Here is a 24,087-nt window from a genome sequence, read left to right on the forward strand (position 1 = left end):
CTTTGTGTACCAATTGTGCTATACAAATAAACTTGCCTTGCCTTATTACATCATTACAAATATTTGTATTGATAATGCTAATAGCAATTACTCAATTTACCAATTACCGTTATGGAAAACACCAATTTAAACATTTTTTAAATATGATGAGATAAAATGTAGAGAATTATACCTCAAGCCAAACCACAACAGTTGGTCCGTCCCACTGTGCGAACGGTAATCCCTGTCTGCGCGCTTCCTCAAGAAGTTCATGCCTAAAACAAAGTTGAAACTTAGACATTTTATTCTTCTTTGTGGAAGAATAAATCAAACTTAACATATTTAATCCTAATTGTTAGAGTCAACCCCCAAAACACACGTCACACATGCAGTTTTTCAATTCAAGAGAAAAAAATATGAAAGACATCCCCAGAATAGAGAGTTTAAAATATAGTAAATGTACACAAAGTACACTTAATAATATGAGATTTCCTAGGTTTCTGTAAATAATGAATCTTTATTTTTAGGTCTGAACTGTCACCCAAATCTTTACAATATTTTATAACCCACGAAATGAAGTTGTGGGTGTCATAATATTGTTCAGTAGTTGTCTGAGCAAAGCCAGTCCAAAAGTCCAAAAATAAACAGTTTAGTGAGGTTTGCTACTTATGTGGTCTAACTAAACCTTGCAGGTTGAAATGTTTACATACAAATTTGAGATCATTTCAAAGATGTACTATGTAACTTTTCTGGTGAAGGGCTCACCAACTGCTTGTCTCCATGGAAATATTATTGATTTAAACTTAATCCATCCATCCACATAGGCCAAGTTATAGGTAAGATTTGAGTAAAAATGCATGTTTTTCAGTACATTTTATAAGCAAATATGCATAATTAAATAAATTAAAGATAGGGCTGAAGGAATGGACTAAAGGAGGACTAAAAGAATACTTTAGTCCTTTAGTCTTAGTCGACCAAAATTTACATCAGCTGACCATTTCCTTTTGATTTTAGGGATATATATGGGACAAAAGCATGGAATGCAGTGACTTAGCCAAAAACTTGGAAGTAAAATATGAATTAATCTGCATTTTTGAAAATACCCATTCCTTTGTACTTTTCTGTAAATATAAATTGTTGTTTCTGCTTGAGCTCCTATGTGGTGTGTGCTTGTAAATATTTTGCCACCCCAGTTTTTAGTCGACTAATAGATCGGCAGGACATGTCTTTTCTCCAAGAATTTCGACTAATTCTATACTATGGAGCCTTTTAGGAATAACAATAACATCTCAATTGCGACAAGCAGGTGGTGGACACATGACAAAAGCTATATGGTGCACCTTTAATTAGATCAGAAATTCAAAAATGCATTAGATACATCCTGGACTCAGCAAGCAATTTTGACAAGCAATTTTAGAAGCTGTAGGGACAGACTTAAAAACCTATCACAGGATAAGGCTGGGCTATGAAATAGTTTATTTTCTTTATTTAAATCCATGCTCACACATTCAAAGTTAGTCAAACATTTGAGAGAAAAGCATTGCAGTTGCATCATGGGAAGGCACCGTGTTTTGCAGGGACAGACTTGGATCCTGGGTTAAGGTTGTGAGTCAGGAAAGATAGAAGCAAAAGAGGCCAAACCGAAACCGAATCAACATGAACCAACTTACCCGGTCTTTGGGCTACACATGAGATGATCGAGATGATGTAATGGAAAAGAGGAAGTTGGCAAAACAGCAAATTATTACAGCGGATAATGAACAGAGATTCAATGAAGCACAATGGTGGTGATGAATGGGATAAAAATACAAATCAAATCAAATTATCAGAGTGAACAGGTGAGCAAAAGCCACTGTGAGTTTACTATAGTGTACTAAATATAAAGGTTCATAGTTAGGCCCGCCAAGACAATTACAATTACTATATTTGACCAATTGTTCAATACAGTAAACAATATTTTTAGAGTTTGATATTTATCTTAAAGTGCATATGACAGGAGACACATTTCACAAAAAAGGAGTTAACAAAATTATACTGCAAGATTGTGCTTCACACTCCGCACAGAAAGGCCCAGGAAACAAACTCTGGTTGTACATGGGCATCAGATGTCATACAAGTAGAGGCAAATCCATAATAGTAATCTAGCAACCAAACAGTTAAATGAGGGCCAAAGCTTGTCTAATTTACACAAAAGACAAAAATGTATGACAACTGCCACAAAATTGTCCTCCTTTCAAATTTTCTTCACAAACTGCCACTGATGTAACACAATGATAAATACATTTACCACATATACTATCCAAAAAATAATAAAAGTAAAAAAATAAATAAAAGCAATAATTATAAACACACAAAAAGCCATCATATGCACTTTATGTATCTGCAATAACCTATGCAGGAAAGTGCAATATTAGTTAATGTGTTTTATCGTGACAGGCCTAATTGTAACATTCAAAAATCTTGAGACCCACTTTTTTTGGAGTTTCCTGGTTTTCCTCAGCAGTTCCTGACAAAGTGCCCATCCCTAAACCGTCCTTTGGCGAGCTCTCGGCTTCAGGAGTCCCAGCTACAACAGAAATACAAAATAATAATCAATAAGAAGAGGTCAAAAGCATTAGAGAATATATCTAAAATGCTGGACATGTTTGAGTGAGGAATAACTCTACAGCTTATTAGAACAGTGATGATTGTCTGCACTGTTGCAGATGTTTTTTCAAAAACTTACCCAACTCATCTCCATCATAGCCTAGTCCTTGCTTGCTCCTTACCCTGGCTGGTGGAGTCCCGTCCCGGGATACTGGGTCGTCCCTTCTCCTTCTTCCCAAACAGACGTCCGATGGAAGACTTGATGCTTTTCTTTTTCGCGGCTTTATTCAGCGAATCCTGGCTGCTGTTACTGCTGCTGGGGTTACTGCCCTGACCGTCCTGGAGGTTTGACAGACTGCAAACACAACAGACAAAGTCAAAACATAATCAAATCTGAATGGTACAAAAATGTTGATACAGTGGTCCCTCGTTTATCGCGGGGATTACGTTCTAAAAATACCTTGCAATAGGCTAAATCCGCGAAGTAGTCAGCTTTATTTTTTATTATTATGTATGTTTTAAGGCTGTAAAACCCCTCACCACACACTTCATGAACTTTTATGAGACAGACATTAACATTTTCTCACATTTCTCTCGTGTTTAATTGATTAATAGTGACTCATGCGTATTTCACAGTTCCTCTGACCGTGCCTCTTCATCCTGACATGGCAAGGAGGAGACTGATTGACAATGATCTACAGTCCCTTAGCCAATCAGGACGTAGAACACAATACACATTCATACGTTGTAAAAAAAACATGCAAAATTGCACTAAAAAAATCTGTGAAAAGCGTGAGACCACGAAAGGTGAACCACGATATAACGAGGGACCATTTACAAACCAATATACAGACTGTGAATTATCATTTTAGATAAAGGGCTGATAAACGTCAGAAGATGTAAAAATGTTTCAAACTTCTGCAGCTCTATCAGGACATGCTGTGGTGTGGAACAGAATTCAGATTTTGGAAGAAATACATTGACTTCAGTTGGAGTTAGTATTCTTAAAGTGATGCCATGTAATTTTCTGGAGGTGTAAAGTCAACTGTATAAATTAATGGAAAAAGAAACTTGAAAAAACATACTTCAGAACATTCTTCATAAAGATAGAGCAGTTTAATGTCATACTGTGGAATATTATAGTCAAAGGAACAAAATTTCTATGGAAGCCAGCAGGAGGAGGCCCTCCCCAGTCTTACCCTCTGAAATCCCTGATGTCTTCATGACTAGCGGTGTGTCCTGCTTCTCTATTTAAACGAATGGAACGAGGAGTGGAAGGAGGAGAGCTCTCACAGCGGATAGTGGCTTTGTCATCCTGAGCAGACTAAACAAAATATATATTTTTAATCAAAGATAAAATTATCCAAAACAATTCTTGAATTATTAAAACTTATGGGCATCTTAATAACTTAAAGTACTGTGAGTTAAAGGTGCATTATGTAGCTTTTATGATGTCTGCTATCTCTATGGAGATGTTATTGCTTTGCCTGCGATGTTTCACAGTATAGCATTAAACTTATCTACATTAATGGAAACAAGCAGTGACACCACCAAGTCAAGTTATGGGTCAGATCTGTGAAGAGGTCACGCACTCACAGTAAAAATGCAGTTTTTAGGTATTTTTGAGCAAAGATATACAAGTTTAATGCCACACTTTAGAACGCTTCAGGCAAAAGCAATAATATCTCTATGGAGACTAGCAGGTCACAGAAAAGTTACATAGTGCAACTTTAATTGAGAATGGCAAACTGTAAAATGCTGTAATTTTTATTCATATATTATTAATATACAGAATAAATAGAGTGCAGACACAATTTTGGCCACAAGGGGTCACTAGTCAATGTGTAATTTATACACTGACTGCAAAGGTGTCAGATGTAAAAATATGCTACATTTAACATATTACAGTTAAATATATGTTAATAAAAACATATTAGTTATTATTAAGATGCACATTTATAAACACACAAAACCAAACGTGAACTGATTTTGAAACACACTAGAACAAGACTTCTAACAATTACAAGTACAAACTCAAAAGCGTAAAGTCAAACTGTCAATTATAAAATATAGAGAATTTCTGGCCTTATTTTTATTCAAATTGAATGCCCTGAACCTCAAACACAATTATCCCCAAGAGACACAAGTGTGAGTTTTTAGAGTAATTGTTGTATCTAGCCAATTTCAAAATCATTTAAATCTTTAACATTTTCACTTTCCTTTTTTTTTTTTTTTGCCACATTAGTTGCATAAGTTGCATAAGTCCTCTCATCAAAACCTGCACAAGTGTGAACAATCGGACAGAAATCAGATTACTCACATCAGATGTAGCTGTTTACTTTGGGCCTGTCGTGATAATAACTATTTCAACTTATCGTTCTATATACGATGCCTAGAACTATATTTTTTCGGGGCTCAATATTTTTCATCTATACTTTTTCTTTGTACTACTTGGTTATGGTTATATATGGTTAATAACATAACATTTGGTTATGGTTATATATGGTTAATAACATAACATTTGAGTCATAGAAGAACTAATAATTTCTAAGACTCATTACAGATGCAAACTAAGTACTAAAGTGTTTCATTCTGCTGTATATTTATTGCAGCGCATTTTTTTTTTAACAATATTGTAAATTTAAAATCGTGTTTTTTGTGATTTAAATCTCCTTTGGGGTTTTTGTGTCAGCGGCATAAATTATTTTCAATATTATCATTTATCATCTATATTTACTACATCAATATATTGCACTTCAAAATTTGTACTGTGACAGGCCTAAGTAAATTGGAACTCCAGAAATCAGTTCATGATGAGAATTTTGGAGCACATGTGAAAACTGCCACTACTACCTGTGACTATACCAGACAGTTGTTTTTCTGTTATGGTTAAACGTCAGAGTGAGAGAAGGGGCTAAGTGGGTGGGGCCAACGGTTAATTCTGAATGTTTTTCACCCACGGTTCAAAACTGTGTCCAGAACTTTTAATCAGATTTATTGCAAAATGTGTTCCAGAAATGCTCCATTGGTTTGTATTAGAAGGAAACTGCAGAGAGGAGAGCTGTTAGATTACCTTCCTGCGATGCTTGCGCAGGTCACAAGGCTGAAGCGCGGTGCAAAAGGAGAGATAGAAAAGTGTTTGTGAGTTAGACCAAAGAATCACAGTGAAACCAAGTCATGCACAAACACACAGAGACAACAACAGGTGATTTAATTCAACATCAAAGAGGTCAAAGGTTAGAGCCACTGCAAATAAGAGAGAGAGAGCAAGGGAGAGTGGGGGCGGGGGTGAGTGAAAGAGAGGAGGAGAAATACTACAGAGGTGAATCAGGAAGTTAGTGTGAGAGAGTGAAAGATAGAAGAGGACAGGTGGGAGAAGTGTGAGAGAAGGAGAAGGACGGAAGATATTGACCTTTCGGCCTCGCCCAATTTTGCAGACAGAGAGAGAAGAGGCTAGGATAGAAGGAGAGGACAGATAGGAGAGAGAGGAAATGTAAACAGAGATGGGGAGGAGGAAACAAAAGGGCGAGAAATGAGGAGTAGGAAAAGGTATAAGATATAGAGAGGATAGGGGAGAAAGGAGAGAAAAAGTGTAGAGACAGGAAGAGAAAGAGGAAAGGGTTAGGGAGAAAGTAGAGAGGTGGCTATAAAACAAAGAGGAGGGAGAAGGAAAGCAGTTATTTTCACAGCAAATTTGATAACAGATAAAAGGGAAGATTGAAGATTAAAGGAACCGGAGACCTCACAAGTGACAGTAAAACCTCCTACATCTGACAGCTCTGCAATTACACAGTTAAGAACACACACAAACACAGTTGTACTCCGTTTACCAGGAAAAGAAAAGGGGACTTTGGGAAGGATGGATTTCAAAGACATTTTTATGTATGGGCAAAATATGTTAATGTTATCTCCGTTTGTATTCAAATCATAAACTAATCACCATTGCGGTAACCATCAGTACATTTTATATTTGATCTGAACAGGACATGTATAAACAATGGTAATAAAATATTGTAAAGGTACACTATGAAACTTTTTTGGTTGGGGGTCCGCCACCTACTTGTCTACATGGAGATGTTATTGCTTTGCTTGGAATGCTCCACCGTATGGCATTAAAACCATTTCATTCTAATAGATTCTTTTTCCAGACCAAGGTTTAGTTTGAATTCATATCTGACAATTTGGACTGCTCACCAGCACTTTTCTGTCAGCTGATGAACCTCATTGGACTGGCATTAAACCTATATATCTCCACTGAGGCAAGCCGGTGATGCCATCAGAACTCACTCACTTTAAAAATGCACTTTTCAATGTATTTTTGAAACAATAAAAAGATCTGTAATTAAAAACATGCAACATAGATATATTTAATGCCATACTGTGAAACATTCCAGGCAAAGCTATAACATCTCCATGGAGACGAGATGGCGACAAGTTGCACAGTGTACCTTTAATGCACATTTTCCCGGTCAAACCACCTTCATGGTGTGCTATTTTTTTTTATAACAATTATACAGATTTGATCACTTTTAAGTTGGAGTGAAATTTTTAAAAGAAGAGATAATCTTAAAGAGTAAAAAAGTCTACACATCACTGCAGCTCAAAAGCTAGACCCAGTTAAAAAAGTAAAAACACCACAGGAATCACACTTATTAACTGGATCAGAAAAAGTGTAGTGGGTGCAGCCGATCTTTAAAAATATAAGTTTCCAATGTAAGAACTCTGCCACCCTATATTTTACAAGGTGATTTTCCCTTCATTTATATGTAACCCATTGCCAGCAGCATTAAACCTACATAAACCAGTATGATAATTTCCATTTCAGTTGTGGGAGTGGTTTGCTCTTGCATTCCTAACAGGCCTGGCATTACCAAAGCAAATAAACCTGACATAGTTTCTGCTAGATTTTGCCCTGGGAGAAAAAAAACATGATCGCTCATTTCCGTTTTACCGCTCAAATGTTCAGATCAGGATGAGGTAAAGATAAGGAGGGCAAGAGGAAATTTATCTGATATTTTGAAATTAAAATGTTAGCTTTTTTATTGCTGCTATTACTATGGTAACAAGAAACTATTGGTGGTATGAGCCAAAAGTAGGCTTAGAGGTGAGCAGATGACTGAACTATGGACAATTATGTCAATGTGTTGAAGATGTGAAACATTTTAATGTATAAAGTGACATCTCTGCACTTTTATGAGTAGTTTTACATTCATCACTTAATCTTGAATCAGTTTTATTAGTATAATGTTTCGGTCCCTCTGACCTTCCTCGGGTATCAGAGGTCAGAGGGACTGAAATGTATTGTGTACTGTGTAATGTACAGTCAGGTGTGCAGAGTCTACTCAGACACAAGTATAAATTTACATTCATGCCACATTTGCCTGAAACTTAAACCTCAGCCAAGACATTTAAATGTATTAAATGCATCTAAATAAATACATCAAATATGTTTCAACACATTTTAATATAATAACAATCTGAAAATTGTTATTAGGATGGTTGGGCTTAGGCTCCTAAAAAGAATTCTCAAAATGGCAGGCTAAGTGCTGGCGAGTTGGAAATTTCTATCTCTCCCCATTCCTCGGAACAATTTCCGTCTACATTCTACGCTCCTACTCTCACCTATGGTCATGAGCTTTGGAAATGACCGAAAGGACAAGATCGCGGATACAAGCGGCTGAAATGGGTTGTTAGCATAAGCATTGATGCTAAAAAGTAATTACATAAATAAAACAGGACCTTTCCTGAGCAGTAACGTCCAAGCCAAGCCCAGTTCAGTTGTTTGGTGTTACTTGGCAATAATACAACTTGCATCATACTTAAACTTCACCTGTCCAGCCAGAATCACACACTTACAACTCTTTACAAAGACGAGTAGGTCTGCAACCGTATCAGCAGAATCAACAATCAAAGTACCAAACTGTTATTTATCGCAGGTAAAATAAGTTATATATTTTGTTTTGAATGTTACAAGAATTTTCTAGAAAAGAAATAAGCATCTATGGTTGGACCGTCTCAAGATAGGACTAGAATCATTAAAAAATTTTCAGACTGCACCCACCAAAAGAGTAAAAAGACCCAAAAATAAAAGCAGTTGTCTCTCCACTGAAGGATACCTGAAAGTATGGAGGGTAAGAGTAGGGCTGGGGCAGAGGGCTGAACCCAGAGGGTGCATAGGGCATTACAGTGACTGTCTGCTGGGACAGAGAGCTCTGGATGATGTACGGGTCGTAACAATAGTGCTACAGGAAGGCGGGTTAAACATAAGTGTTAAAGGTTCAAATACAAAATATATTAGTGTTACGTTAGTACATCAGAGGTTCACATTAATAGAAAATAACCACAATATGAACAAAAATATTAGTCAACAATTCTGTTTCCCATTGCTAAAAAAGTCAAACCTTTTCTTAAAGGTCCTATATTATGCAAAGTTGACTTTTATGATCCTTAAACCATGTTAAAATGACACTATCTCAACAAAAACATACCTGGAGGTGTTTTTTTTTTTTCATTCAGACTAACCCTTTTTATTAATCTCTCTTCATCTCCAAAGCTCAAAATGCTCTGTTCCACCATGTCATGTCATGAAGAGGTAGTTTGCTGAACAAAAGGTAAAACGTTGCTGTTAACTTGCTGAGATTGGAACTTTCAGGGCTGAAATCATCAAAATCATTCTAATGAAGGTGCACTGGTCTTAAAAACACAGTGGAGCACTGCCTGTATTACCACATGACATCACAAGGTGTTTTCTGTTTGAGAGTCTCTCAGTCTAAATATGCATGGTTAGTGTGTTAAACGTGTGAATAAAACAAAACAACTCCAGGTATGTTTTTGATGAAGAAACAACATTATAGCCAGATCAGGAAAAAAACATTATATTTGCCCTTTAATAGTCCTAGAATAAGATGAACAATAAATACTTAAAACAATCTGAACTAGACATGACTGAAATTATATATATATATATATATATATATATATATATATATATATATATATATATATATATATATATATATATATATATATATATATATATATATATATATATATATATATATATTCAGGTCCTCAGAAAATCCTGTCAGATGGCATTAGTAAAACAATTAGTTTGTGCCAATGGTGGCAAAGCTAAAAAACAGAAACCTGGTGTTTTCAGTCTGTTGATAACACACGTACACACTATTCTAGATAAAGTAATAGAAACATATCATGAATGTGAATAAGATAATATATGCAAAAATAACAATAACAATTGGGTTTATTCTTACAAAAGTAAACAATACAAGTAATACAATGTGAAAAGCAAGTAAATCTCACCAGTGTCATGACCCCCATGCGGTCCATCTCACGGTGGGGGCTTCGGGACACCATCCTAGGGGTGGAGCTGCCGGAGCCTGGGGGAGATCCGCCCAAAGATGACCCAGGGCAGAGAGACGGCGGCAGAGAACTCATGGACCTGAACCTGCCTCCCAGACTGTCCCCACTGCCCACCCTGCACTCTATCTCCTCTGCACGGATCGCTGTGCTCTCCTTCTCCTCCTGGATCATTCTAAAGCAAACAAAAAGAATCTAGTGTTGCCACAATACAAAATTTCAAACTAAATTTCAATACTAAGAAAAACTTGATACTCAATAGTAATTCTGGTGTCGAGATTATTACAAAACATACTTTATTTAGACAATATAATGTGATTTTCCACATTAAAGGGTAGTACCGGTACTTTCTTTTCTATTTCCATGTGGCCTTATAGCTGTGTAATTCCTCAGTGGTCCAGGTAGGTTCCATAGTGGTCCATGGGTGTGTACTAATCTATGTGGTCTTATACTTGTTCTGATACAGGAAAGGTTCATTTCTGTCCTGTGAATGTGACTTTTCTAGTATAAATACCTGGTCAAATGAGTATCTAGTTTCTATACTAGTTTTGACAGCATCTGATATTCGATACTTTTGACAACCCTAAAATGATCATATCATGGAATATCATATACAAAATCAGTGCAATCAGTCGAAATCAAATCAAAATCTCATTTTGAAAAGATGCAATTAACAAATCACAATTTCACAAAGGCTGCAATTTTTGTAGTGGGCTACCGTCATTTCCTCCACAAATTAAAAAATCTAAAAAAATCTCCCATCTCATTCTGCATGAAGGTTGCTAACCTTGTAGTTTAGATCTGTACAAACACGTTCTAAAATGTGATTCATGTATTAGTTTGTCAGTTCATATTTGTTTTTGCCAATTCTTCCAGACATTTAAAATGAGAACTTTGAACATGACACCATAATTAAAACATAATTCGCTTATCTAATCGTAATTGCAAAGCTTGTCAGAAAAATAAATTTTTTATAAAATGTTCAGTTCCATGTTTTGTTTTATTTATACTTGTACTATGCAAGCACCCTGCTTGTTCTAGCAGCACTAGCTAAACATAAACATAAAAAAACAGTGCCAATGTTTATTAGCAGCAGCTGTATCCTGTTTTAGTGGCACACATTCCTTGAACATGTGTAAATGCATTTTAAATCTAATTCTCTGGCTTCAGCAGCAAATTATAGGGCAATTACAATACAAGAACAAGAATTAATATTTGTTTTCTGGTACCTGCTCCTCTCAATTGAGATTTTATTGTTTTGCATGAAATGTTCCACAGTATGCCAGTATCTACCTCAATGGAAACATGCAGCCCAAAATTTTTCAGATTTCTGCTGCAATACAGTGAGTTCTTGGGTCTTGTCACTAGTAGAAATTATCAGGCTCAATGTTTGAGAATGTAATCAATAAGGAAAACTCTTAACCCACATCTGAGAGTATGACATGCCTCTGGTTGCCATGATAACGTGTTAGCTTCTGTTGCTATGAACTGGTCTGAAATGTTATATTCATAATTGTCTTATGTTTTATTTTATGGCGCAAGTTGAGGCTAGAAGGTGGCATTTTTTTAAAAGTTACTTCTGCCAACATGTTAACTACTCTGAAACACTATCCTCAGTCTAGCCCTAACCATAACCCATTTCCTAACTTTAAAGCATTCCTAAACTTTTAATGACAAATCACAACAGACCATCCCCACCTGACGTCCCAGCATTCTTACCTGATCTCATTGTTGATGGCATCTAGCTGCTCCTGTAGCATCAGCGCGAGTGTCTGTGCATCAGCCTGTCCCGCTGGAGAGAGCAGGTCCACAGAGCTGAATAAAGCGTCTCTGTCCTCCTCCAGATCCGATGCATCCATGTCACTTTCAAAGGCCTGCGCTACGTTAGCTAACACATTAGCCTGCTGCATGCGCTCCCACTCCTGCTCGTTCAGAGTCTGCACCTGTCAAAACAAGTGAATTTAAAAAAGGAGACAATACAAGTAGTTCCATAAAAATCTACTATGGTGAGTTAAAAGGGCGTAAGATAAAGCAAAGCAAGAGTTTTGTGTTAAGTGCAGTAACTTACATGCCGCTGAAGTCCACAGAGGAAGCAGAGAGAGAGGGAGAAATAGAAGAAGTTCAGACAACGTTTATTTTCATAGCAGCACAATAATTGCAAGATAGATTTAAAACAAGACTTAAGCATTGAAGAAGCAATAATATATACAAAATATATTTAATATAAATATATTGAATCTGGCAAGCTAAGATACAGCTTTCCTATTCAATACAAAGAGATATAGTCTGGGATCTTGTCTCATATTTTTGAGTTTCTGTGAGTGTGACATTTGACCATGAACAAACAGGTGAACCACTAAACATGGTTGACTGATTTGGTTCTACATGATACACAGATATTTGTAGGGCTGTAGTCGACTTCAGTAATTCTTGGTCAACTAAAGACATGTCCCGATTAATTCATCAACTAAAAAGGGGGAGTGGCAAAAGCCTTCAAAACTATTATGCATCTCAATGTAGCTGACCCAAACTGCACTCGCAATACCTCACCTGCACAAACGTTCATGAAAAAACAACTACTGGTGTTGAAAAAAGTACCAGGAAACAGCGTACTTATATAAAGACTATAAAAGATTAAACTGTTGAATCGTGTAACTGCCTTTTTACATACACATATTTGTTTTCTGGTATCTGCTCCTCTCCATTGAGATTTTATTATTTTGCATGAAATGTTCCACAATATGCCAGCATCTACCTCAATGGAGACATGCAGGCCAAAATTTTTCAAGGAATTTTGAGCAATACAAGGCTGATTTCTGTTGAATCATTTAAACTGCCTTTTTACATATAAATACCTAATTTCTTGTTTCTGCTCTTATCCCATATAAATCCTTATCATCTAAATAAATTGATTAGTTGACCAATACAGATTCTGGTTGACTAAGACACCAAAAAACAGACATTTCTTACAGCAATGGCTAACAAAATTTGGCTGGTGTTATAAAAAGAAAGGTAACTGCAGTTTGAAATGAACATGGCAATGAGAAAGCTGGGAAAGAAACTATTGAAAGCCATGATCAGCATGTACATTTAAACAGATCCCAGGGCCCTCCAGGAGCCACGATGTCTTACTTTGGAGGGCTCGTCTCGTAGAGCTGCCACTCGCCCTTTCTGTGGTCGCCGTAGAACAAGAGCGCTGTTGTAGTGGTCCGAGCTGCTGTCCATCATCGACGAGGCCGACACTGGATACCTGAAGTCTGGAGTGGAGCTCATTTGAGGACGCCTAAAAATACAGGAAACAAACATGAGATCCAATAGATTTTGTACTATAGTGGTTCTCTATATTTAGTTTAGTTAATTTGCTATATTTAGTTATTACATTGAACATACATTAAACAAACCCAAGATAAGCAGCGCACAAATCAAATATTATGATGCTACGTGTTATTAAATGGAGTCAAAAAGAAGTGGGGCCTATGCAAAAGTCTTGTGCCTGTGATTGACCAGGGACTCTCATCATGACATAGGAATGTGAGAGTGCTTTACGATAATGTTTAGTTTATGACATCCGTGAAAGCAGAAACATTATTGATATTTTCTTATTGTTTTCATTTAAGTTGACTAGACTTACCCATGCAGGAGTGAGTTGCTCCGACTCCTGTCCTGTTCACTCTCTGCTCTCATGGTTTCAATTTGAATCAGCAGCTGTTCCTGAAAGACACAATATCATGGCACATTTAGATACTTTAAAAACTGTATCAAGTGACATTTTTGTACTGCAGATGTAGGTGTCTTTACCTTTTCATGGTGTGACTCCTCAATCAACTTCTTAGTGTGATCTAGTTCTCTTATGAGGGAGTTCTGGAGAAAGTTCAAGTTAAAGCAACATTTGATTGAGATGACAAATGATAGATTGTTTCTCAACATTTTTACACAAAGAAAGAAACATTTATCTATTTGCTCATGTACCTTCTCCTCCAGTGCCGACATCCTCTCCTTTAGGTGGAGCTGCAGCCTCTCGTTCGACTCAGACAGAAGTTTGTCCACAGTTTCAGACAGTCGCTTATTGTGTTCCTCATTCATTTTTTCTCTTTGACGTGCCTAAAATAAATATACTCTATATTTATATATATATAAAGTATATATATATATATATATATATATATATATATATAATTTTTTTTTTTACAGATTTATAAGACAATTTAAAAATTCATCATTATTCACAGTACACTATGACCATCATGCATTTTGTCTAGTAAAGGGGTCACCAACACGGTGCCCATGGGCACCAGGACTACATGAGTTGCTCACAGGGTTCTAAAAAGAGCACAACTCACCAATGAGCTGAATCTAAAATGTATTTTTATTGTGTTGCTTTTAAAAAAAAATCACCCTTGCATTTATATAGTTTTAAAAATGACAATATCCTAAAAATATGTTCACTATACGTTAAGTTTCGATAAGTCAAGGTGAACTCTGACCTACAACAAAGGTTAGTATTGTGCCGTGACAAAATCAGTGCTCAGCTAGAGAGTGCTGCAAAGATGCGCGGTGAATGCAGTTTCTTACCCCAAAACATAGAAGAAAGAAGAAGATCACTTTCACAACAAATTTTACGACTGTGGCGATGGCAAACCAGCACAATGTGGAGGGGCACAAAAGCTACCATGCTAACTACCCAGCAGGAGGCGCACTACGGCCAGAAAAGCCCATGAGCTAAGGTCAGCTTTGGGTAAGCAAGCCTTTTTTCACCAGAATGGTGAAAAAGTCACAAAAAGCAACCAAGATTTATTTAAAAATATGCAAGTTGATTTTTCTTTAACATTACATAATTGATAACTCTTAGAAACATGGTGCAACATAATTTTATGTTTTGTTAAAAAGTTTGGCAGTGGCTAATGAAAATATTGTTGATAATTGTGAGAAATCATTAACATGATCAGGGTCTTCACATAGATGATTATCATTTATCATTATTAATAATGCGTAGCTAACAGCACACTGAACTAATTTTCATTATATTTCAGAAGAGCGTATCAAACTGGTAGCCTTCGCATGACTCAGTACCGAGGAAGAAGCTCTCAGTTTCAAAAAGGTTGGTGACCCTTGGTGCAAAGCCAGAATGATATCTGTATTTTTTTATACAGATTGATATCAGTCTGGTCACCACTCCCTCCGTTGCATCTCAAACCAGAACCAAATCAGATTTGGTTCTGGCTTGATATGGTGCTATGAGATTTGTGTTTTTCAGACAAATTACGATGGTGCCATAACCATTACCAATCTAAAACTAAATACTCTGTGTTGTGAATGGAAAAAGTCCTGAAAATGTTGCATAATATAACAGGAAGCTGAAATCCACAAATACATTATGGTTGGTGACTAGATTTATGAAATCAAACTTTCTGAATGATAAGGTCAGGTTAAAAAGTACTTTGTATGTAGAATTACTTTTGTAGAGTATAGGTCAAATTCAAATGACACATTTTTCCCTTGACAAATACAAACAAGTGCATGTGGATTTATGATACAAACTGGGCATATTTTCAAACATGTCTCTCTCTCTCTTACCCGGAGCAGTTCCTGGTTCTTCTCCTCCAGTTGCGCCTCAAGTTGTCGTAACCTCTCCTCCACGTTGCCATGACGCTCTTCTGCCTGTGAACAACAATAAAAAAATCATTAATTACTTTTGTTTATGTTCCAAAAAATAAATAAACTATATCCTCAAATGGTTCAGTGCCATAAGTAAAACTATGATTTCCTTTTCAATTTCAGATTAACTAAATCTTGTATTCAGGAAGAAAAGGAAATGAAGACAAAAGAATTTGTAATTTTCAAATAAACCATAGCATAATGTTCTTGTCTTGTAGCTGGGCACTGTGGGCAGGGCCTGAAGTAATTCAACTGTTTCCACTTCCTGTTTATGTTATACCCTGAAATATGGATTGAGCTTCATGATGATACAAAACACAGTATAAAGAGGCCAGTGATCAATTATGTATTTTTAGCATATTAGAGTCTCCAAAAATGTTCATTGAAATTATTTGGAACATCAAAAGTAATTTGAGTCTGCATTTTAAACACATCCAGAGGAATTTAAATTTGGGACTGAAATGTAAACTCCCAAACTAATGTAAGAATCCCATTCATTTCAGAGATTCAAACTACAAGGTCAGTAGGCGCTATAATAAGACCTAATGGAGAAGTAATTTTTTTTTTTTCATTTAAAGGGCCCATATTACGCTATTTTCTGATCTATGTTAAAATGTTGTTTCCTCATCACGAACATAGTTGGAGTTGTGTTTTGTTTCATTCACATGTTTAACACACAAGGCCTGCATATTTAGGTTCTTCTCTCAAACAGAAAACACCTTGTGATGTCATGTGGTAATACAGCAAGTGCTCCACTATGTTTTAAACTCCACACACCTTCACTAGAATGATTTGGAAGATTTCAGCCCTGGAATTGCCAGGGCAATTAAGAGGAAGCTGTTAATGTGAAACCTACGGTTTTGATGAAGTACCAGCATTATAACTAAACTCGCAAAAGTCAATTTTGCGCAATATAGGACCTTTGATGCAGTTGACATTATATGAACATTTTAAAATGCAATTTAATTGCTGTCTTTTTATTTGTAATAATTATAAAAAACAGTAGTAGCTAGAACGTTTATTCTTCAATTAACAGGAAGCTCATCAGTCTGTCATGTTACATCGACTTACTTTAATTCTCTCCCCTCAACATGTGACAGACATATAATAAAATATTTTAAAACTGTCCCAAACGCCCCAGTAACATGACCACGAATAAATTAAGTGTATGAATCAAACCGGACAAGAACCAGAGACTGAATGAACTCCAAGTCTGCTGCAGCGTTAGGTGTAAGCATTAATACAAATAAGGGCTGAACTCACAGCTGCATTTCCAAGACAAAACTCAAACTATAAATGGGTAAAAGACACAAGGGTGAACTAAAAATAGACTCCAGTGAGTGTTAGATTAGTTACATAAACAAAAGCTTCCTCTGCAGCTTCTCCTTCTGAATTTACTGTAATAGGTATCACTATAAAGAGACCAGAGACTGAGCTAACACTGTTCTAACTTTACAAACAATGGCCAAGACTTGTACTTCCTCTCAGGGGAGATCCCCTAGTTAGAAATAGACTGGAGTTGTTTGCAAAATATGATATGTACATTGCAATAATATAAATGAATTATTTAAAGGTGCTATATCTTTTTTTTTTTTTTTTTCTCAAATACAATGGAAAAATCAAGAACAGCTCCTTTAAGCCCATTTGATGATCTACATATCTTATGCTACTCCTTTATGGTCACACAAACCTGCTTGCTACTGTACTATTCATCTACAACCCTCATTTAGTTGTCATAAGCTAGAATGAATTTGACTAAAACGCAAATTAAAATGAACTGACTAATGGAAATGTGTAAGAATATTCTCACAATAACATAACAATGCGTGGGCCTGGTAAAATACCTTGGTGAGAGCAGCCACTCTCTGGGCCAGCTCTGCTTCCACCTCTGGGAGAGTCTCTGCTTTTCGAATGGTCTGCTGCAGCTTCTGCTCAGCAAGCTCCAGTTTCTCTTGAAGCTGACGATTTCTCTCCTCAGTCTGAAATGAAAATTAAAAACAATATATATATATATATATATTTTGGACGATAGAAATACATTGTCAAAAGAATCAAAAAGACACTAATCAATACTAAAACTAGCGACTCATTAGAACAAGGATTGATACTAAAAAGTCACATTCATAGGAAAGAAATGAACAATACAAAATAGCCAATAAAAAGTAAGTTGATTTGTTAGTTAAACTTGACTTTGAATTACCATGGCATATACCACCAGTCCAAAGTTTGGACACACTCTCATTCAGTGTTTTCTTTGTTTACTTTCTACATTTTATACATACGGAAGACATCAAATATATGATACCAGATATATGGAACTATGTAGCAAAGAAAAAAAGTGAAATAACTTGGTTAAATATTTTTTATATTTTACATTAAAATCCTCAAAGTATCCACTCTTTTCTTTGTTTGAGTTTATTTTTTGTTTGCTACTGTCCAAACGTGTCATTCATAGTTCTGATGCCTTCACTGAGAATCTATAGTGTAAATAATCACGGAAATAAAGATCAATCATAAAATGTGTCCAAATTTTGACTGATAATGTATATTGCATACATCCTACAAAGTCAAATATAAATATTACAAAATGTCCCATTGTTTTATTAAATTTTACTAAATTAATTAAGCGTATGTTTCCAGTTCCACTCAATCGTGTGACTCGTGTGTATTTTAGTGCAGGAGGAAGTGATGTAATCTTTGCACTGTGTAAATAAGGAAGAGCGTCTGATCTGATCCCAGAGTAAACAAAACAAAGGCGTAATCGTGGAAATTTTCACTTTTACGCCCACACAGAGCTAGAGGTCAGTCTACTTTTACACCACAGGATAAGACTAAAAATATATTCGTTTCCCGATTGGACATACTTTTTCATTCATGTTTATCCTTATTTTCATTACTATGTATATTTTAGATTCTTACTGAAGGCATCAAAACTATGAATGAACACATATGGAATGCAGTAAACAAAAAAATAAACTCAAAATAACACAAAAGGTAAAATGTCCACTCTTTGCTTTGATCACTGCTTTACACTCTTGCCATTTCTCAACCCTGATGCAGCACAGCTGTTAAGTGAAAACCATTGGCGAAGACTTCACCAAGAAGTTAATTGAGAGAAGGACAAGAGTTTGCGGTGCTGTCGAAAAGGATTCAAATGCAACATAATAATTTTTTTTCTTTGCTACATAATTCCATATATCTTGCTTCATATATTTGATGTCTTGCATATATATAAAATGTAGAAAGTAGTAAACATAAAGAAAAGACACTGATCAGTGTCTCCAATTCCACAATTTTATTTTATTTTTTATATTATATTCTTTGCCTTCTTTTTTTACATTTGATAATGCCTGCTGGTCTGGTTTATGTTTTTGTGTAATGTTTATGTATGTGTATGTTTTTAAAAGTCAATAAAAATAATTTAATAATAATAATGAACTTCACCTGTCTGAAGAGGGAGTCCTTGTTGGCCACTTCATTCTCCAGTTTGTCATTGAGGTCGTGGACTGAGGTAGCCTCTCTCTGAGCGGCCAGATATCGCTTCTCCAATGTCGTGATCCTCTCCTCCATATCGTCCTTCTGCGCCATCGACTGGAAATGCATTTGAATCTGAATTATGGCATTTTATTTGGTAAAAATCTAAGTAAGAGTATTATAATTATGAAAAACATTTGTAGAGACATTTGTTCGTTTTGCACACACCTCTTACAATACTAACAGTATACTAATCTACTAATCTATACTGTACCTATTATAGAAATTAGATACGTATTTGGGTAGATATCAGTACAGATCAATACTTTGTGGTATCAAAAGTGGTATTGATAATAAAGCATTTTCCTTTGTATCGAAATCGGGTTTGACATTATAATTCTGTAACAACACTTGTTCTTAAGACAACTGTGATATGATTTCTACCCAAACCTCCCACGAATGTTTGTTTTAACCCTAACCTTAAAAATGTGCACCATCACCATAGCAAGTGACAATTCAAATCATCCATTTTGTTCACACCATTTTGCCCAGCCTTCTGGCACTAATGTTTGTTTTTAAGGTCCCATATTATGCAAAATTGACTCTTGTGAGCTGTAAGCCACGTTATAATGTTGTTACCTGATCAAAAACATATCTGGAGCTGTGTTTTGTTTCATTCACACATGTTTGAGTAACCCTTTGTTATTAGACTGTTTACATCTCCAAAGCTCAAAATGCTCTCGTCCAGCTTGCAATGTCATGTAGTGGTAGTTTTCAAGTTAACGTCTGTGTTTTACCTTGAGTTCACTAGAGATTGGCAATTCCAGAGCTAAAATGATCCAGATGATTCTAGTGAAGGTGTAAGGAGTTTAAAAACACAGTGAAGCACTTCCTGTATTACTACATGACATCACAAGGTGGAAAAGAGTTTTCAGTCTGAGAGAAGAACTAAAGAAATATACCGGGTTTGTGTGATAAACATGTGAATGAAACAAATCACAACTCCAGGTATGTTTTTAATGAGGCAACAAAATTATAACATAAATCAGAAAATAGAGTAATGGGGGACTGACCTCTCTAAGGTCTCTCTGTAGTCTTGTGTTCATGTCCTCAGACTTGATGAGGTCTTTTCTGGCTGTGTCCAGGTCCTCTTCGAGCTCACTGATTCGAGACGCCATAGCAGCCATCCGCTCCTTCATCTGCCCCAGGTCTGCGGTCTGCCTGTCCACCACTTGCTGCAGTTCACCCACTTTACCGACTACAGGGGGCGCTATGTCCTCCTCCTGACTGAGAGAACCATCTGATGCACGCTGCGGAAGGAACCGTTTAATATGATAAGAGTGTGTGTGTATATATATATATATATATATATATATATATATATATATATATATATATATATATATATATATATATATATATATATATATATATATATATATGACAAAATTTCTGATTGTGCTCTGAAAAGATTTAAGTCTGGGTCTACAGCACTCCTGGAAAAAATCTGGAGACCTGAATATGGATTCTAAGATCAAATTTGATCCTTGAAAGACTATAATTATGTTTGTTATGAGTAAGACTGCACTTTAGTAGTTTTATAGTTTCCTCATACCTTTCCATTGGTGCTGGGGATGCTCTCGCTGTGGTTAACTTCGCTGGTTCCATCGGCCTGGCCGCGCTTTATGTTGTTCTGTTCCCTGAGGTAAGACAACTGAAAACAAGCAAAAAATGTATATGTTGATTTATGACAATCCCACAATTATATCTATAAGTCACTAAACATTCTACCTGCCAACATGCATTTTGAAAAGGACTGTAACAGAAACATACCTGTAGGCTACATTCAAAATAGAAATTGGCCTGTTGTTTGAGTCTACCCACTGAATTTAACACTAATCAGGCTCTATATAAATTATGGTTGGCAGTATTCCTATATATTGAGACTTTATTTGAAGTGTTGCCAGACCTAACAAAAGGTGAATTTAAATGTTCACACACAGACACACACATATAGATATAGAGAGATAGAGAGATAGAGAGATAGATAGAGATAGATAGAGATAGATAGAGATAGATAGAGATAGAGATAGATAGAGATAGATAGAGATAGATAGAGATAGATAGAGATAGATAGAGATAGATAGAGATAGAGATAGAGATAGAGAGAGTTAGTAAGATAAGCCCCCACAAATACATGAAGTTGTATTGTGAGTGGATGTAGTGGTTGGTTGGAGGCTCTGTGCATTGAACAAAAGGTGACTGCAGCAGAGAGGAGGAAACTAGGCCACATCTCTGTCCCCTGGGTCTGTCCCTGTCCCTGTCACTCATCTGGTGCTGCACAAATGTATCACGCGGTTTGGAAATGAAAAACTAAATCGCATCATTTTGTGGGATTAGCACATGGTTAGCATTAGCGAGCAGGGTGTGACAAAAATAATGACTTTAGATGACAGCAATATTGTGTGTATGGATGAATAGGGATGGGTGAAAGAATTATGTTTTTATTCCTTTTGTCTTATTAAAACAAATAAAAATGGCTTTCAATATTAATCTCCTCTACATAAAGGGATTGTGGAACCAACTTAATAGTCAATAACAATATAATAATGATAATGCTTTCTTTTCTATTGTCATATATATATACATACACACATACATACATACACACACACACACACACATACATACATATACATATATTACATCTGTGTAATCCCTCAGTGGTCCAAGTAGATTCCATAGTGGTCTATGGGCGTATACTAGTCTGTGTGGTCTTATACTTGTTCTGATACAGCTCAAGATCATTTTAAAGCTTTTCAGAAAATGATTATTTTTGTCCTGTGAATTGCACTTTATGTTAGATACCTGCTCAAAAAATCTTACGATATCAGTTTAAGTATTGATTAGTATCTGATTTTTGATAGTTTGACAACTGCAGTCTATGTATTGCATGTGGTATCCTGTTATTACCCTGCCCTATTACATAATGCTTTGCTATCTGAATGAAGTAGTGTAAGAGATAAAGGAGGACCAGATAAGGACATTCCAAGCATTGGTTTAGATTTTCCACTGCCCTTTGGCCGTAAAGACAAATTCTGTCTCTGCTATACACTCACCTGAAGGATTATTAGGAACACCATACTAATACGGTATTTGACCCCCTTTCGCCTTCAGAACTGCCTTAATTCTACGTGGCATTGATTCAACAAGGTGCTGAAAGCATTCTTTAGAAATGTTGGCCCATATTGATAGGAGCATCTTGCAGTTGATGGAGATTTGTGAGATGCACATCCAGGGCACGAAGCTCCCGTTCCACCACATCCCAAAGATGCTCTATCGGGTTGAGATCTGGTGACTGTGGGGGCCATTGTAGTACATTGAACTCATTGTCATGTTCAAGAAACCAATTTGAAATGATTCGAGCTTTATGACATGGTGCATTATCCTGCTGGAAGTAGCCATCAGAGGATGGGTACATGGTGGTCATGAAGGGATGGACATGGTCAGAAACAATGTTCAGGTAGCCCGTGGCATTAAACGATGCCCAATTGGCACTAAGGGACCTAAAGTGTGCCAAGAAAACTTCCCCCACACCATTACACCACCACCACCAGCCTGCACAGTGGTAACAAGACATGATGGATCCATGTTCTCATTCTGTTTAAGCCAAATTCTGACTCTACCATTTGAATGTCTCAACAGAAATCGAGACTCATCAGACCAGGCAACATTTTTCCAGTCTTCACTGTCCAATTTTGGTGAGCTCGTGCAAATTGTAGCCTCTTTTTCCTATTTGTAGTAGAGATGAGTGGTACCCGGTGGGGTCTTCTGCTGTTGTAGCCAATCCGCCTCAAGGTTGTGGCTTCACAAATGCTTTGCTGCATTCCTCGGTTGTAACGAGTGGTTATTTCAGTCAACGTTTCTCTTCTATCAGCTTGAATCACTCGGCTCATTCTCCTCTGACCTCTAGCATCAACAAGGCATTTTTGCCCACAGGACTGCCACATACTGGATGTTTTTCCCTTTTCACACCATTCTTTGTAAACCCTAGAAATGGTTGTGCGTGAAAATAACAGTAACTGAGCAGATTGTGAAATACTCAGACCACCAACAACCATGCCACACTCAAAATTGCTTAAATCACCTTTCTTTCCCATTCTGACATTCAGTTTGGAGTTCAGGAGATTGTCTTGACCAGGACCACACCCCTAAATGCATTGAAGCAACTGCCATGTGATTGGTTGATTAGATAATTGCATTAAGGAGAAATTGAACAGGTGTTCCTAATAATCCTTTAAGTGAGTGTAGTTCTGACATTGCTGTTACATACAAGGCTTGACAACACAAGCACATGTTTTGATAATCACTCACCTCTTTGTGTGAAATGGTTAGCTGTTCTTCTAAGGCGCTACATCGTTCCAAGGCAACACGTAGTCTCTCACGCACCTAAAAATGAAAAGATATATTTTTAAATGAAGAAATAAAACTAGACAATATGTTTGATATTTTAAAGGTTCCTCGAAATTAACTCTTGTGAACTCTGAGCAATGTCATAATGCTGTTACCTCATTAAAACACTTCCTGTACTACCACATGACATCATAAAGTGGAACAGAGTGTTTTCTGTTCGAGAGAAGAACTAAATATGCAGGGTTTGTGTGTTAAGCATCTGAATAAAGCAGAATACAACTCCGGGTAGGTTTTTGATGAGCAAACAAGATTATAACATAGATCAGAAAACAGCGTAATATGGGCCCTTTAAATTTGCATATCTCCCAGACAGCTATTGCAATATAAACCATAATAGTCATAATACTTGCCACCTCTAACTTGTAATCATTACTGCTCTGTTTTGATTTAGTTTTCATCTATAAAATATTATATTGGTCAAAATGCTGGCAAAATATCTTGACAAACCAGTCACAGTGATGTTTGAGCAGCAGATGGTTTTTGTTACTTCTTAATAACATATATAGACATTACATTATTAATTGCTAACACATCAAAAATGGA

The 24,087-nt window shown here is 36.3% G+C and overlaps 1 protein-coding gene across 1 annotated transcript in view; it reads right to left on the minus strand.

Annotated features, from left to right (window-relative positions):
• The window catches only part of ppfia1 (PTPRF interacting protein alpha 1), a 56,886-nt gene that overhangs the window by 13,690 nt on the left and 19,109 nt on the right, over positions 1 to 24,087 (minus strand). The window contains 19 exon segments of the mRNA XM_055230243.1: positions 173 to 254; positions 1,650 to 1,661; positions 2,451 to 2,467; positions 2,469 to 2,545; positions 2,748 to 2,920; positions 3,765 to 3,889; positions 5,639 to 5,668; positions 9,886 to 10,117; positions 11,662 to 11,885; positions 13,075 to 13,225; positions 13,574 to 13,653; positions 13,741 to 13,803; positions 13,912 to 14,043; positions 15,517 to 15,600; positions 17,442 to 17,576; positions 19,042 to 19,188; positions 20,145 to 20,381; positions 20,687 to 20,785; positions 23,446 to 23,520. Coding sequence (XP_055086218.1) covers positions 173 to 254; positions 1,650 to 1,661; positions 2,451 to 2,467; positions 2,469 to 2,545; positions 2,748 to 2,920; positions 3,765 to 3,889; positions 5,639 to 5,668; positions 9,886 to 10,117; positions 11,662 to 11,885; positions 13,075 to 13,225; positions 13,574 to 13,653; positions 13,741 to 13,803; positions 13,912 to 14,043; positions 15,517 to 15,600; positions 17,442 to 17,576; positions 19,042 to 19,188; positions 20,145 to 20,381; positions 20,687 to 20,785; positions 23,446 to 23,520 — 2,175 coding nt within the window.

The sequence above is a fragment of the Periophthalmus magnuspinnatus genome, chromosome 3 (assembly GCF_009829125.3).
Source record: "Periophthalmus magnuspinnatus isolate fPerMag1 chromosome 3, fPerMag1.2.pri, whole genome shotgun sequence".
NCBI classification, from domain to species: Eukaryota; Metazoa; Chordata; class Actinopteri; order Gobiiformes; family Gobiidae; genus Periophthalmus; species Periophthalmus magnuspinnatus.